The 15140-nt window shown below is 32.7% G+C and overlaps 1 protein-coding gene across 2 annotated transcripts in view; it reads left to right on the top strand.

Annotated features, from left to right (window-relative positions):
* Nucleotides 1-15140, top strand: part of PHYHIPL (phytanoyl-CoA 2-hydroxylase interacting protein like) — a 58920-nt gene that overhangs the window by 42516 nt on the left and 1264 nt on the right. For both annotated transcript variants that reach the window (XM_017675472.3, XM_017675471.3), the window contains exons 2-4: nt 6818-7014; nt 8882-9056; nt 12227-12344. In XM_017675472.3, coding sequence (XP_017530961.2) covers nt 6818-7014; nt 8882-9056; nt 12227-12344 — 490 coding nt within the window. The remainder of the gene's footprint in view (nt 1-6817; nt 7015-8881; nt 9057-12226; nt 12345-15140) is intronic.

Below are 15140 nucleotides of genomic sequence, written 5' to 3'. Positions count from 1 at the left end.
CACAAATGATTTTAGTTTTCTTTGTGTTTTTCCATAAAAGTTCCAACAATATTCATTGTTACCACTAAGAGTACTTTCTACTTTGAGAGTTTATTGTAAATAAAGCAGAGAACAGTTTCAGGCTTTGTTTTTGAGTTTCATTACATTGAGTTTCATTATATTGAGTTACATCATACATTGAGTTTCATTCAAACATCATATATTGAGTTTCATTACAGTCTTAGTTTTCCTTTCATGACTAAAAATATTACACACAGCATTTTAAAGTTGTTTTCATGAAGAAAGTACTTGTCCCTCAAGCTGTATCTCAGATTTTGTAATGAAAATTATTAAAATATATATTTATTTAAACATATATATATAATTTTAATTATAAAATCAATCCTCCTATCTGTACTATGGTAGCAGACTTTTTTGTCACTAAAACTTCAGAAAGGAAAAAAGGTGTGACAGGAAAAAATTTCTCCTGGTTACTGTTTTTAAGAAAAGTGAATCAAACACCTGCAGTTTATTTCTTAGAAGAACAGCTCAAGGTATATTATAACAACTACCTAACCTTTATTACCTCTTTAAAACACTCTTTCTCTTACTTTATTCAAACTGCCTCATTTATTTCCTTTTAACTACTGTAACAAAGATTTTAGATTGGCTTCTATTACAGTGCTCGAGCGAAGATAATATGAAGAAAAGTTACTATTTTCACAACAAAACTGGCAGGGCTAAGGGACAGCAGTACAAATTGCCAGCATAGGTATCCTTAACTAATAGAAACATGATTTATTGCAGTTTTTGCCAGAGTAGATCTAATTTATTAAGCAGGTGACACCTTACACAAAAATTAGCTCAAAATTGAGATAAAACTGATTTTTTTGATTACTCAAGTTGGGAGATAACACTTCACGAGGTACTCTTGATAACCAAATAACTTTTTTCTTTGACATGTCTCTCAAAAAAAATAAATATGAGGAAAACATCTCAGGGTCTAAGGAATTTAGCTAAGAACTTTAATAGCTAAAAAATTTAAATATCTGTACAAAGCTATTAAAAGAGAAAAATATTGTATCTATTCATTGTATATTCACACAGATGAGTACACATACATATTCATACAAAAGGAGACAGAAAGATTATGTTGCATTTCTATTCTGGAATATGGCACTGAAAGAAAGGAATGGGAATCATAATAAATATTTGTTTAGAATAATTTTTCTAATTCTTGAGAGGAAAGGGGAAAGAAAAATGCAAGATTGAAGAATCTATTTGTATAGAATGAATAATTTATAGAATATACATGTTGAGAGTATTTCCTGATATATAGAAATTTATTTGCAACATTTGTTTTTACATGCATAGACTGAAGTATGTGATAATGAAGGTAGATGTGAAGTGGGCTTATTATCCTTTTGTTTTCTTAAAATATTTTAGTGAGTCTAGATCCTTTCAAGGAACCTTTAGATGTGAAGCTTGTGTGTATACTTCTCAGGCATCTTTTAAAATACATGAATGTATACTGGATACTTACAGATTTAAAAATTGCTTTCTTGGTTGTTTTAAGGGCCCATATGAACTAACTATGAACCTAAGGATATATTTTAATGAAATTTTACCCTAAGCATTGTACCTATTGAATTCCATCTAAATCAACATTAGTTTTTTCTCTTAGAAATAATCCCTTATTTGGCACCTTTTAGTTTTCTTTTCAGCTCTCTCACTTGATATTTTCTTCCTATGTTGTGTGCTGAATTAACTAAAATGAAGGTGTATTCTTTCTTAATGCTTTTCCTTTTGCCCCCATTTAGTATGCCATGTCCTCAACTTTTTCACTACTGTCTTCACTTGTTGAAATTCTGCTTCTCCCAAAGCATTGTGATTATAGTTAACAATACTGTATCAAATACTTCAAAGTTGCTAAAAAACCAGATCTTAAATGTTCTCTCAACAAAAAGGAAATAACTTTGGGACATGATGGAGGTATTAGCTAACTCTTAAGATTCTAATCAGGATGCAATATGTATCGAATCAACACACCTTGTATACCTTAAACTTAAATAATGTTACATGTCAAGTATAGCTCGAAAAAATATTTTCAATTTTACAAGGAAGTGTGTCACATGTTTTGTTAAGCATTTCTTGGTATGTGATAACTTTTGTTATGGCATTTTCCACATTCTTCCCAATTTTATATCATTGAGGCAGGAGCTAGTTCATACATCATTGCATGTCTTCTATTGAGTACTTTTGATATATAAATTATTGATATTTAATAGAAGTTGTGTAGTAAGAGACAAAAAACATGAAAGGACACATAACACAGTGATAAGCATCTTCAACAAGCTTTACAGCATCTGAACGATTTGTTGTGAAAATGTGAGAAACCACTTAGTTAAAACACCTGCTAAAATGTAAACAAACCAACAAATCATCCAAGGTAGAGATTTTATTATTAAATCTTCTGAAAAAAGGTAGATCATGTTCTGATTTTTAGTGGCCTTAGGAAAGTTTTCTAGAGTTAAAATACAAATCCCAATTGGTGGTTTTCAGGAAGTTTTGCTAAAATTAAAAATACAAAAAAAATTATTTTCAACAATGAATAAGTTTAGCACAGGATAAAAATTTTTTAAGGTGAATAAATCTGATTTCTAAGTAGTTGAGGTAATGACAGCCACCAAACTACCCAGAGATTATCTAGAGATTAACAAGAAAAAAATACAATGACATAAACCCCATCAGCATAACTTTAAGACAGAATATGTAACCATCAAATTACCTCTAAGTTAAAAAAAAAATTCTAGTGGAACCATTTCTCAAATTCTTGTCCCAAGTCCATTCCTAGAGCAAATAGAAAAAAGATGGACTCAGGGTAACTGTAGGAATGGAGGGTTTGAGACTGAACAAGAATCTGAGTGAAGGATATGGAAGCTCTTAGCACTATTCTTGCAACTTTTCTGTCAGAAATTATGTTTTGAAAAACTGCTTTCAAAAATTTAAAAAGTGAGTGAATTCAAAGCCAGGTGGAATAGATGCAACAAAAAATTGCAAAATGTTGATAATTGTTGAAACTGAGTGATAGGTACTTGGGGATTCATTATTTTATGTACTCAGTGTCTGCTTGTAAACATCCATAATAGACTTTTAAAAGGGAATGAATCTGCAGTGATCCTTTCATTGATAGTGTAAATGTACTTTCTCACTAAACACTTGCTTTAGGGCATTTAAGATCTGATTATGTTGAAATAGACTAATAAAGAAGACCTAAACAAATGGCAAGATATTTCATATTCATGGACTAGAAGATATTATCATTAAGATGCTAATCTCAGTCAAATTGATCTCTGGGTTCAACTCAATCCCTATCCAAATTTCACCTGACTTCTTTGCAGAAATTGACCGGCTGGTCTTAAAATTCACATAGAAATTCTAGGGACCCAGAATAGCCAACATAATCTTGAAAAGAACAAAATTGGAGGACTCATATTTCTCAGTTTCAAAATATACCACAATGCTACTACAGTAATCAAGACAGTGGTAGTGGAATAGAGATATAGATCAATTGATTTTTGACAAGGGTGCCAAGGCAATTAAATGAGAAAAGAATAATCTTTTTCAATAAATGGTGTAGGGACAACTGCATATCCACATGAAAAAGAAAAACTGGACCCCTTCTTCACACTGTATACAAAAATTAGGAATGGACCAAAAAACCTAAATATAAGAGTTAAAACTATAAAGCTCTTGGAAGAAAATATAGGTGTAAATCTTTGTGACCTTGGATTAGTCAATGGTCTCTTAGATAGGACAAAAAAAGTATAAACAACAAAATAAGATAATAAGTGTGGATGAGGATGTGGAGAAATTGGAACCCTCATATACTGCTGACAGAAATGTAAAATGAGACAGCTATTTTGGAATACAGTCCGGCAGATTCTCAGCAAGTTAAACAGTTACCATATGAGCCAGCAATTGTATTCCTAGGTATATACTCAAGAGAAATGAAAACACATCCAAACAATAATTAGCACATGAATGTTCATAGCATTAATTATAATAGCCAAAAAGTGAAAAACAAACATGTCCACCAACTGATAAGTAGATAAACAGAAGCTGGTGTATCTATACCTTGCAATATTATTCAGCAATAAAAAGAAGTACTTAACAAAACACGGAGGAACCTTGAAAATATGATGATAAGTCACCAAGGACCATATATTGTATGATACCATTTATATGAAATGTCCAGAGTAGGCAAATTTGTGAGACAGAAAATAGACTAATGGCTACCTAGGGCTGAGGGGATGGGACATACAGGTGTTGGGAGTGATGGCTAAGGTGTATGGGGTTTCTTTTTGTGTTAAAAAAAGTTCTATAATTTATTGTGGGGATGGATGCACAACTCTGTACATCTACTAAAGCCATTGAATTGTATACTTTAAATGGTGATTGTATGGTATATGAATTACATTTCAATAAAGCTATTTTTTAAAATCTGATCATTCTTTTGCAAGGCAGTTTAAGTTCAGTGAGGGAAGAGCCTAACATATATAAAATATATTAGTATAATTTGGCAACCTTTTCAGCTTGCACTTCAGTAAGTGCTGTCATTCAAAAAGTGGTTTGAAATATTGCTCTGAAAAGCAATTTTCATATTTTGGACAGATAAAGTGCCATTTATTTGTCATCTATTCAGTATTACCGATCAGCAGCATAGCCACAGATACTAGAATTATTTGGCATGAAGAGAAATGTAGCTAGAATTACCCTTAAGATGAAGTCTTACTAAGAAAGGGAAGCTGCATTTGGAAGCACACTTGATCTGAGATAGTACTGGCTGGTTACTGAATATTAGTGTCATGTGAATCACTGCTGTTTTGCCAATTTTATAGAAAGAATCATTTTATTAACTTCTGTCACTTACCTCAAAATCTCAGTTAAAAATTAATTCACAGGATGTGAGGTAGAAGGAAGTTACATGTAAACTGATAGGATTTATTTAAATTAATATCTTGTTCTGCCCAATTAGGAAGCTGCTTACAAGTCAATCAGGTGGCTTTGCTAGATGGCTTGGAAGTTTAAGTAGGTAGAAAACTGAAGATTCTTGATATAACAAATCTTTTATGGGTCTGAGCTTTATATTGTTCTGAATGGGAAAATATGATTTGAGCAAAAGTTTTCACATTTCAAGAAAGATAACAATTCTTTCCTCAAGTTTTAACAATTAGAAAAAAATATAAAACGAAGTATTATATTCTAAGAAATAATATTTGTAACTTTAAGGTTGAATAAGATAACAGTAGTGGAAGTTTAAATGGCAAAATATGGTATCCTAATGTTAGTATATTAAAGTTGTATTTTCATTAAATTGAATCAAATGCAAAGCAGCTTTGTTTTTCCCTATATGATCTTAACAGTTTCTTTATTCAATTGTGACATTAGATCGACAGTCATAATGCAGATGAGTTGTACAGAAATTTCTGCTAGAGTCCAGAAAGTTTTTCATTAATGTTACTTATAAGGTATCTGCAGTTAGACTAATAGGTAAAAATGTGAGCTTTCCTAAATAGAACGAAAATTACCAATATTTATTGTTTTTCCCTTTCCCAAGTCTGTTGAAAGAATTCTGCTTGGTTCCTTCTCTTCCCTTGACTTCTGAAAGGCTCTACACCAGAAGCAATTTGAGAATCCTGTGAGGCCAGGTGGAGAGGAAAGGAAAAGGAAGAGGGGAGTAACTTTTTTGGGAGTTTAATAGAGAGGGAATCTGGAGAAACTGGGATGTTCAACATTTGTTATTTTATTCTGTTATGGAACAAGTTATGTAGCTGATTTATGACCTACCACTTTTTAATCATATAAATAATAATTTAATTTTTTCTCTTCTGGGGCATTGAATTTTATGTTGGATTGAGGGAAAGGAAAATAGGAAAAAGTGGAGTAAAATTTGATCCAGTATGTCTTTCCTATATGTGAAACAAACCTGGCAAGTCTGTATTTTCTTTTTGTTCTGTTATCCATCATATTCTGCTCTATACTGTTAGCCAAAGTGATGACATCTTCTCTAAGTGGACATGTAGGACAATCTTGAAAATGACCAGATGTCAGATCAGTTCTTCAAGATTCTAACGATATCAGTCAACATGGCAATCATGTTTTTACCTTTCTCTGTTGTTTTAGCACTTAAAATTAAATTTACCAAGATATAACAGGTAAAAAGATTCCTAGAGTAATTCTTGGTATAGTAAATTGTAAGGGAATGGGCTTCAATATGATCTGTATATGTAATAGAGCCACCACATGCTGTTCCTGTATATAAATTTCCAAAGGGGAAAAGGAAGAGCACTTACAGACCGTCACTGATGCCTCATACATTTTTTAAAAGAAGTATTTCCTTTATTTGTGTTTTATTATCAACATTTCTCACATCATCTAGCTTAAAACACCTGATATTAGTTCAGAGCAGAATTGATTGATCATGTAGGAAAAATGGTCTCTTGAGGCTTCTCACATGGAACTGCTGATGTAAGGCTATTCCTTCATATGTTAGAAAGACGGGAATGTCGTATTTTTTTCTTTTCATTTGTGAAAGCAGAAATTGGGCAAGTAAACTGAAAATACAGAGGTGGTAAGAACTAATCCAGGTCTGCTTTTTATTGGTGATATGGCCTTGTAAATGTCATTTGCTATCATTAACACTCAAATGACTTCATAAGCAAGATGAAATCTCAGATTTACTAATTAGTTAAGTTCAGAAATGTGTACACAGCTAATAGCCTTGAAAACTGAAAAAAAATCCACTAGAAACTCTCTTTGCATTGTTTTCGCACAGGGAACAAATCACAAGATAGTGGCATAGCAGAGATGGAAGAACTTCCTGTACCACATAACATCAAAATAAGCAATATTACTTGTGACTCATTCAAGATTTCATGGGAAATGGATTCCAAATCAAAGGACCGTATTACACACTATTTCATTGACCTCAACAAGAAAGAGAACAAGAACTCCAATAAATTTAAACACAAGGTAAAATCCTAGCACATACTTATATTCATTTGCATCTTTTCTAAGTATGAGGATATTTTGAAAGAAGGAATAAGGTTCTATTAATTTTTTATGTGATGTATTTGACATTGGAAAGAGTAAAAATTATGATTTAAAAACCCTGTCCCTCTAAAAAATTGTATAAGAAAACTAAATGCCAAGTATATTGTTAAAATACAGTTTTTTCCAAAATAGGTGAAAGCATGAATCTCAAACAGACATAAAAATGACCGTGTGTTAAAGATTTGATTTAACTCATTAATGAGGTAATTAATGGGGTATTAAAGCCAGTTCAAAGGATAATTCAAAGGAAAGATATATATCAGGATATTGAAATACATGTTTAAGTGGAGGCAAAATAACTTTGGGGTTGGGGAGGGAGCAAGGGTAGGGATGTGGGGGGCTGTTCCTCCACTGTACAAAATTGATTTGCATGTATTAAGACAAGAGTAACTGAATTAATATTAGTTATATAAAAGTTACAGTTGTAAAATAGCTTCCACAGGATCAGAAGATAGCAAGAAGAGTGTGCAAAGATAGGAAAAACATAGTTTTCCATTGAAGCAAACATTTTTCCCTATAATATCTGCCATAGAGGAATGTGATGCAGCTTATAAACTTTAGGGTATTTGTTAAATTGCCCTAATAATTGGGGCTGTTATTTAGGGTTGAAAATTGATTTATGTCATCTATTTTATTTTATGGTTTGAGAATGAAAATTAACCTTAGCTGCCTTAAACATGTTATAATTCTCTGATATGTTTATTCTCATACCTGTCTACTTATCATACAAGTTTTCTGATACTTATCTCACTTCAGAAGTAGGTATAGAGAAGATAATGGTAATCTGGTTAAAGTGTTCTTTCTTATGTTTCAGTATTTTCACTGATGATGAAAAAGGTTTTTTTTCTTATTGATACTAAATTTTCCCTTGGTAAATCTTTCAGAACTGTCTTGTCTGGAAATTACGCATTTTTGTAAATGAGCAATTATACAGACTAATGATAAGTGAGGATTATACCTACAGATAAGTGTGAGAGCACAAGATTGATAAGTCATTATTTTCCCCATGTCCCAGTTTTGATTATGCTTTCTGGTGATAATCTCTGTGCTGACATATGCTTTCTTGAAATAGCTTTGAAATATGTTTAGCATTAAATGATGACTAGGTCAAGGTTTGACTCACTTTCTTCATTCCATACTTGGAATACTCTATCTTTGGAAATGTAATATTCAGTTAGCAGTTTTTAATCACCTTACTAATTCTTTAGAAATACCCGAACATTTCTGTGGCACATAGGTTCCATGCTTGAATACAATTGAGGCAAATGCTACCTCATTTGTAGTAAAGCTGATTTATTTATTTTTAAGTATGTAAGATGTTTTTTCTCTTCATATATAAAATATGTAGTAATTGGCCAGTCTGATAAAATTATTGGGGTATTATATATTAAGTGTAATATTTTTAAATACTAAATCTATGGAATTTTATTTCTTTCATGTTTCTGGGCTTTATCATTTAGTATTAGAATGTTGCATTTTAAGGAGCATATGTAAGGAGTATACAGAAAAGAAGATTATGCTGGAAATGAAGAAAACTAGAATGCAACATTTATATGATTAGCCATGTGACCTTGGGCATGTTACTTAATCAAGTTGGCCTTATTTTATATGTGGAGCATAAGAGATTTGAATATAATGTTAAATATCTTTAGGTAAGAATTCTGTCATCAGCCAGGAATTTAGGAAGTTCCTTCACATTGTTTACAACTGATTCAAGTTACACAGCTAAATTAATTTCCTTCCTTCCTTGCTTTCTTCCTCCCTCTTTCCTTTCTTCCTTTGCTAGGATGTTCCAACAAAATTGGTGGCAAAAGCTGTTCCTTTGCCAATGACTGTCCGGGGACACTGGTTTCTGAGCCCAAGAACCGAGTACACAGTAGCAGTGCAGACTGCGGCAAAACAAGTTGATGGGGATTATGTTGTGTCTGAATGGAGCGAAATTATAGAATTCTGCACAGCAGGTAAGAGAAGTAGGTGCAAATACAGAAAAAAATCTTTAATAGTTTCTGGAAAGCTAATTACAGAAAAAAACTTCTTTTTCTGTAACTATAAGGTAACATGCTGCATTGGTCATTTTGCATTTGCAGTTGCACCATGTTGACTGGAGGGAGCAGAGGTTCTTAGCAAAAGCTGAGTAATGGCATCAAATTACCTCTTTACTACATGCATAGTCTGATTTTTCAAAGTAAAAGCTTTCCAAATAAAAATTGATGTAGTTTGAAAATAAATTCAGCATATTTTGAGCTTCATTTTGAGGTAGAGAGCCTTTTTTTTCCTCATTATTCATTTCATAGGTATTGAAACATCCTTCTCTAATTTAGGGGAATGGAGTCAGGTCTTAATGACTGATTCTACTTAGCAGAAATGTCATTAGGTTTTTCACTTGAGTGCTGAAAAATCCATCTCCAAACTAGTGTTTTGTGTGTGTGTAAGAGAGAGATCACTTTACTGGAAAGTACCTCCCAGCTATTTGGCATTGGAATATCTGATACGGAGAACCCATCCCCTTTGATCCTGAAGTGTACCTTAATAGTCTGTTATATTGGAAATAATTACCATTTATCTCATTCGTTTATTCACTCAAGAAACAAATGTTTATTGAGCACTTAAACAGCTAGCTGTTGAAGGTATAGAAAGGTATCTACATCCTCTCCTTCGGTCTCTTAGAATGGGGCTTTGTTTCCTCTTTGTCTAGGTGATTGTTTCCTCTAAAAAAAATTGTAGAGAGGCTGAGTATTTGTTTCAACATAAAGGAGCTTGTGGAAAGGTCTTAAAAACACTTAACCTCACCTATTGCAGGTTGCTTAGCAACTTTCCTGAGCGGAAGCATCCTTCAGATTAACCTCAGAATTGCATTATTTTAGACTCTGTATGTGCTTAGCTAGTTCTATTTCAATATCATCTGTTGTTTCTTAATCTCAAACTTGGTATAAAACTTCTATGAATATGTTGATGGATGAAATTATAGTTGTTTTGATTTTTTTTATCTTCAACTCTTTTTGTTTATTCTGTGAGGAAGTTGCTAAGAATTGCAACATCCTTAATTGCTAAGGAATCCAATGTTTGAGAGCAAGGAAAATAGTATCTCTCTGGCACCATATTTCTTACTAAGGGGTCACTGACTCTAAGATCCACCCTTTTATGTATCACTGGCAGAAAAAAATACTGCCAATTAAAATATGAAAGTGTTTTCTTATCACATTTATTGGCAGACTCATCAGAAATGCTAAAATGTGAAAATACATTTTAGAATAGATCAAACAGATGAAATCATTTGATTTCATTTAGTCTTGTGAGCAGTAATGAAATAGCTAAAGATTTCCATATTGTATTAATAGTGAGTAAAGAATTCTCCTTGACATAACTTTTACCTATATTTGATGTGTCATATTAGAATAAATGTATCTCCTCATGTTTACTCTTTTTAATGCATTTTTTTACATTTACTTTCATTGTACCTTATCAGGGAGGCTTAACCTAAGACACAGTAAGAGACACAATCTCTTTTGATATTGTTTTAATGCATGTTATTTTTCATAGGCCTACACCAAAAGAGAATCATAGTATTTCTCTATTAAAAAAAGAGCTATAATTCATCTACTAAAAGTCCATTTGACATTAGAGAAAGGTGTGAAATATTTTTTCTTTTTTGGCTTAAGGAAGACCTTTGGCATTTACATTTCAGAAGTATCTATCTACTTAAGGATAGATACACACACACACACACACACACTTACTCTGTTCTGTAACTTATTTAACTGTATGAGTACATGTTTTATTTCCAAAAGAAATGAAGGAAAACCTTTTATCTTCTTGCTTTCATTTACAGTAATTTCCCTGTTACTCTTTTATTAAACTACATCCCATAATTCTTCTAAGGAATTTATGGGGTAACTAATAAGGAACATGCCAGCTTTTAAATGTAGCACAATTTTTTCTGTCAATTATTTTGCATTTTTATTTCCATGAGCAAAATCTAAGGGGAACTTAAGCTGTCCAAAGCTTGTTTCAGTTTATCAAAATAATTCAGATTGTTTCACCTAAGCTCTATCAATACCCTTGACTCTATTAATTTTGAGAAAGCCTTTTTGTATAAATTTTCTTTCAATCAGGACATCTAATTCACTTAACATTTATTGAGCACATACTACTTGTTGTGCACTGTGCAAGGTATTAGAAATAAAATGCAACCAACTAATCTATTTGTCTAGTCTGACATAGATAAAACCCTGTGGTTACCCCATAATAAATCATAGTTCTCTACATTTATCTTTCCCTTAGATTTTGAATTCTTTGAAAGGAAGAATACATTTTTTTCTTTTAACCTGATCATCTAATTTTGCATGGAGCCCTGTATGTCATGTTATAATCTAAATAAATGTTTGTTGAGCCAGTGACATAGTGAGTGAACTATGTTGCTATGAGCAGTTCAACTAGGTTGTTTTTGTTTGGAAAGTTTTATAATTTGTATAGACCAAAATTTTTTGCTTAGATTCTGATACAGGAGTTTGACAACAATCCTCAATTTTCAAGACAAAAAGTTGGTGAAAAGATCAGATTACTTTGAGAGATGATTTAGACTTTCAGGAGTCTTGTGTACCCCAAAAGCATCAACTGAAAGCCAGAGACCTAGTCTCTAAGTTGCTAGCCACTCACATCTGTCTAATTGTTCGACTATGACAAGCCTCAGTTTCTGCATCAATAAAATGGTCATATTCAACCTTGCCAATGTAGGGAGTAAATTAAAAGAACAATTATCATTGTTACTACTTTAAATTCCATTTATTGATTGCAAGTGATATCATCTTTTATTCAATTTATCAGCTGACCAAAGAAAAACTAGTATGGTGCTGATTGATATTACTTGGTTTATGCAGAGTCTGTATTCCTTATTGAACATTTTTGTTCTGGGATCTTTAATTTCAAAGAATGAAAAAATGCGAGAGAAGTCTAAAAAAATAACCATAAACTATAATCAAAATATTTCTTAGAAAAAAAATGTGGCAAAGACAATGAATGTTTTCTTGTTTAAATACAATTTCCTATGGTGAATTTTAATCTCCAAGTTATTATGCATGTAGTTGGTACTTTGGTAATGTACTTTTAAATACACACCTTTTTTTATTTTCAGACTATTCAAAAGTTCATCTAACCCAACTGTTGGAGAAGGCTGAAGTGATTTCAGGACGGATGCTTAAATTTTCTGTTTTTTATCGTAACCAGCACAAAGAGTATTTTGACTATATTCGGTAAGAATAAAAAAATATATAATTATTTGCCTTATTAAATGCCATTCCAAATTCTAGGCTTAGATTTCCCTTGAGTCAAGTTCTGTGAAATAGAAATTTTAGTTTTCTTTCCAAAATAGTTCATTCTATTCTGAAGAATTCAGATTGTAGGGGGGGTTTTCCACTTCATTTAGATTCCTTCCCACAATCATTTGTAATTCCACAATTCCTGTCTATTTGAGTGAAAGATCTTAAACCTCCAGGATTAGATTGATGAGCATTTCATGTATACACTCCTCCTGTAATTCCCAATAACCCAATGCCTCTGTCTCATACCATCTACTAAATATTCTCTTCTTCTTGTAGTTCTCTTTAAGACACTGAAAATATGAGAAAGAAAGGGTGACTATTTCATGAAATATTATGGTCAATCAGATGGTGTTTAAGCTTCAAGTGGAAATCTCTCAGCCATTATCTTGGATTAATTATTCATAGGACAGGTCTCCTTTGTTTACTTTTAAATTCTAGTGTTCAACTAGTATTTCTTAGATAGTCTGTGTTTATGAAGCAGTTAATAAAAATTCAAAAGAGAATTCCACTCCTAGGAAACAAATCCTACTATTTGCAACAACATGGAAGAGCTAGAGAGTATTATGCTCAATGGAATAAGCCAGGCAGACAAAGACAAGTATCAGATGATTTCACTTATCTGTGGAGTATAAGAACAAAGAAAAAACTGAAGGAACAAAACAGCAGCAGACACACAGAACCCAAGAATGGACTAACAGTTACCAAAGGGAAAGGGACTGGGGAGGATGGGTGGGAAGGGAGGGATAAGGGGGGAAAAGGGGCATCATGATTAGCACACATAAGGTGGTGGGGGAGGACATGGGAAAGGCAGTATGTACAAAGAAGACAAGTAATGATTCTATACCATCTTACTACGCTGATGGACATTGACTGTAATGGGGTACGTGGGGGGGACTTGATAATAGGGGGAGTCTAGTAACCATAATGATCAAGTAATTGTACATTAATGATATCAAAATAAAAAATTTAAAAAATTAAAAAGAATTCTATATCATAGGTAGTTTCAATACTTAGAACTCTCTCATATTTGTAGAACAAAATTTCAGGAGAGTAACTGGGCAGATGTGTGTTTTAAGTGAGACTAAGCCTTTTAAAATGACAAATGTTATGTAGGTTCTAAAACTTTTACATAGTAATCCCCATAATTTTCATTTTAAAAGCCTTGTCTTGCTTTAAAGGATTCTTAAATTGACAGGATTGTATATGAAAAAAACTTAGAGGCTTTGCTATTGTTTGTTTCACACCTTTCTAGTTTTTAATAAATCAAGATCATGGTTCTAGATTTAAGTTAGCTCCAGGTTGTGGAAACAGCAAAAGGAATCAGAAAGAGTGAAGTGAATTTAGGTATCTATGTTCTTCAAATGAAGTACTTTGCAATATCATATATTTTGATAACAAAACCATTCCGGCCTTAGGTTTGAATACCCTATAAATACAGAGCTTAGTCCATAACTCTCCTAGCTGGTAAGTTATTTACCTTTGATTCTATATAATTCTTGGTAAATGCTATTTACCTAATTTAGAGTGTACAAAGTGATAAATACAATACAAATTATTGTACCTGTCAGTTGTTAGATGAGAACAACTATATATACTCACCAAGAAAGATATTTCTTTATATTTAAGCATAAAATTTGAAAACAAGAAAAGATATACTATTGTTATTAAATACGTCAATATAGTAAATACAGCTTTGGTACTGAATTTAAAAGACTGAAATATTGCCAATATCTATTAGGTGGCCACTGGAGGGCAGTATTTCTCTACCCTTTGGGTGGGGAACTGGCCTGTTTTCGATCCTTAGATTCTCTAAACTTTGCTTCATCTTTTTAAAAAATTCTTCCAAGAAGAAAAAAAAGAAAAATGGAAAAGTTACTGTATATATTATGCTATTGATTCCAATATTCTAGTATGAAAGACATATTTACTCACAGGAAATTTACCTCTGTTGGATTTTCCATGATAGCTATAAAACCCACATAAATTTTATCTTGATGCAGTATGTATAAATCAATACACATGCACCATTGACAGAGATATAGGCAAGGTTAAGGTAACTAATAAGGGAAACTAATAAAGCAACCAGGTAAACTGTCATGGGTTGAAAGGTTTTACTGTTCTTGGGAAGGGAAGAGGAGCAGAGTCACTGGGCAGAAGTAATTAGATATTTGTAGACTCAGATGAACCCGGCCCTACCAGAACTCTGGCTCAGAAGCATGAAGGAAGAAGGCACACTCAAGGCTTTACCCCCTCCTGCCCCAAATCTCCTTCTGGTGCCTCCCTTTCATAGACCTGAAATGGCAGGGACCAAGGGACAAGGAAGAACCAGATGATAGAGTCCCAGCCCACAGTGGAAGGAGAAAGGGTAGAGAATAGGTATGGGGGTGGAGAATAACTAGCTCTGTTCTAAGAAAAATACAGGAGAGAGAACCTGATTAATAAAGTGTACCTGGGTAAAAATAAATAAAACACAAATTAAAACAAGATACTTTGGTGGCAATATATGTGGGCAGCACTCATTTTAGAAATTCTGGCATACCTTAAAGAAACCTTTAACATTTACCCCATACTGTAGGTCCAGTTTGCTCCTCAAAAAGCCACTTCTGAAACCCAGAGGCATATGACAGATAGGATTTCAGCTGTGAAACTTCTAATTCCAGTTTGGTTTTTCTGGCCAGGAAATTTATATTAAAAATCTCCAACACTTGGAGAAGAACATCCTTACCT

Source organism: Manis javanica, chromosome 7 (genome assembly GCF_040802235.1).
Source record: "Manis javanica isolate MJ-LG chromosome 7, MJ_LKY, whole genome shotgun sequence".
Taxonomy (NCBI): Eukaryota; Metazoa; Chordata; class Mammalia; order Pholidota; family Manidae; genus Manis; species Manis javanica.
This window is presented reverse-complemented; position numbering and strand designations above follow the sequence as displayed.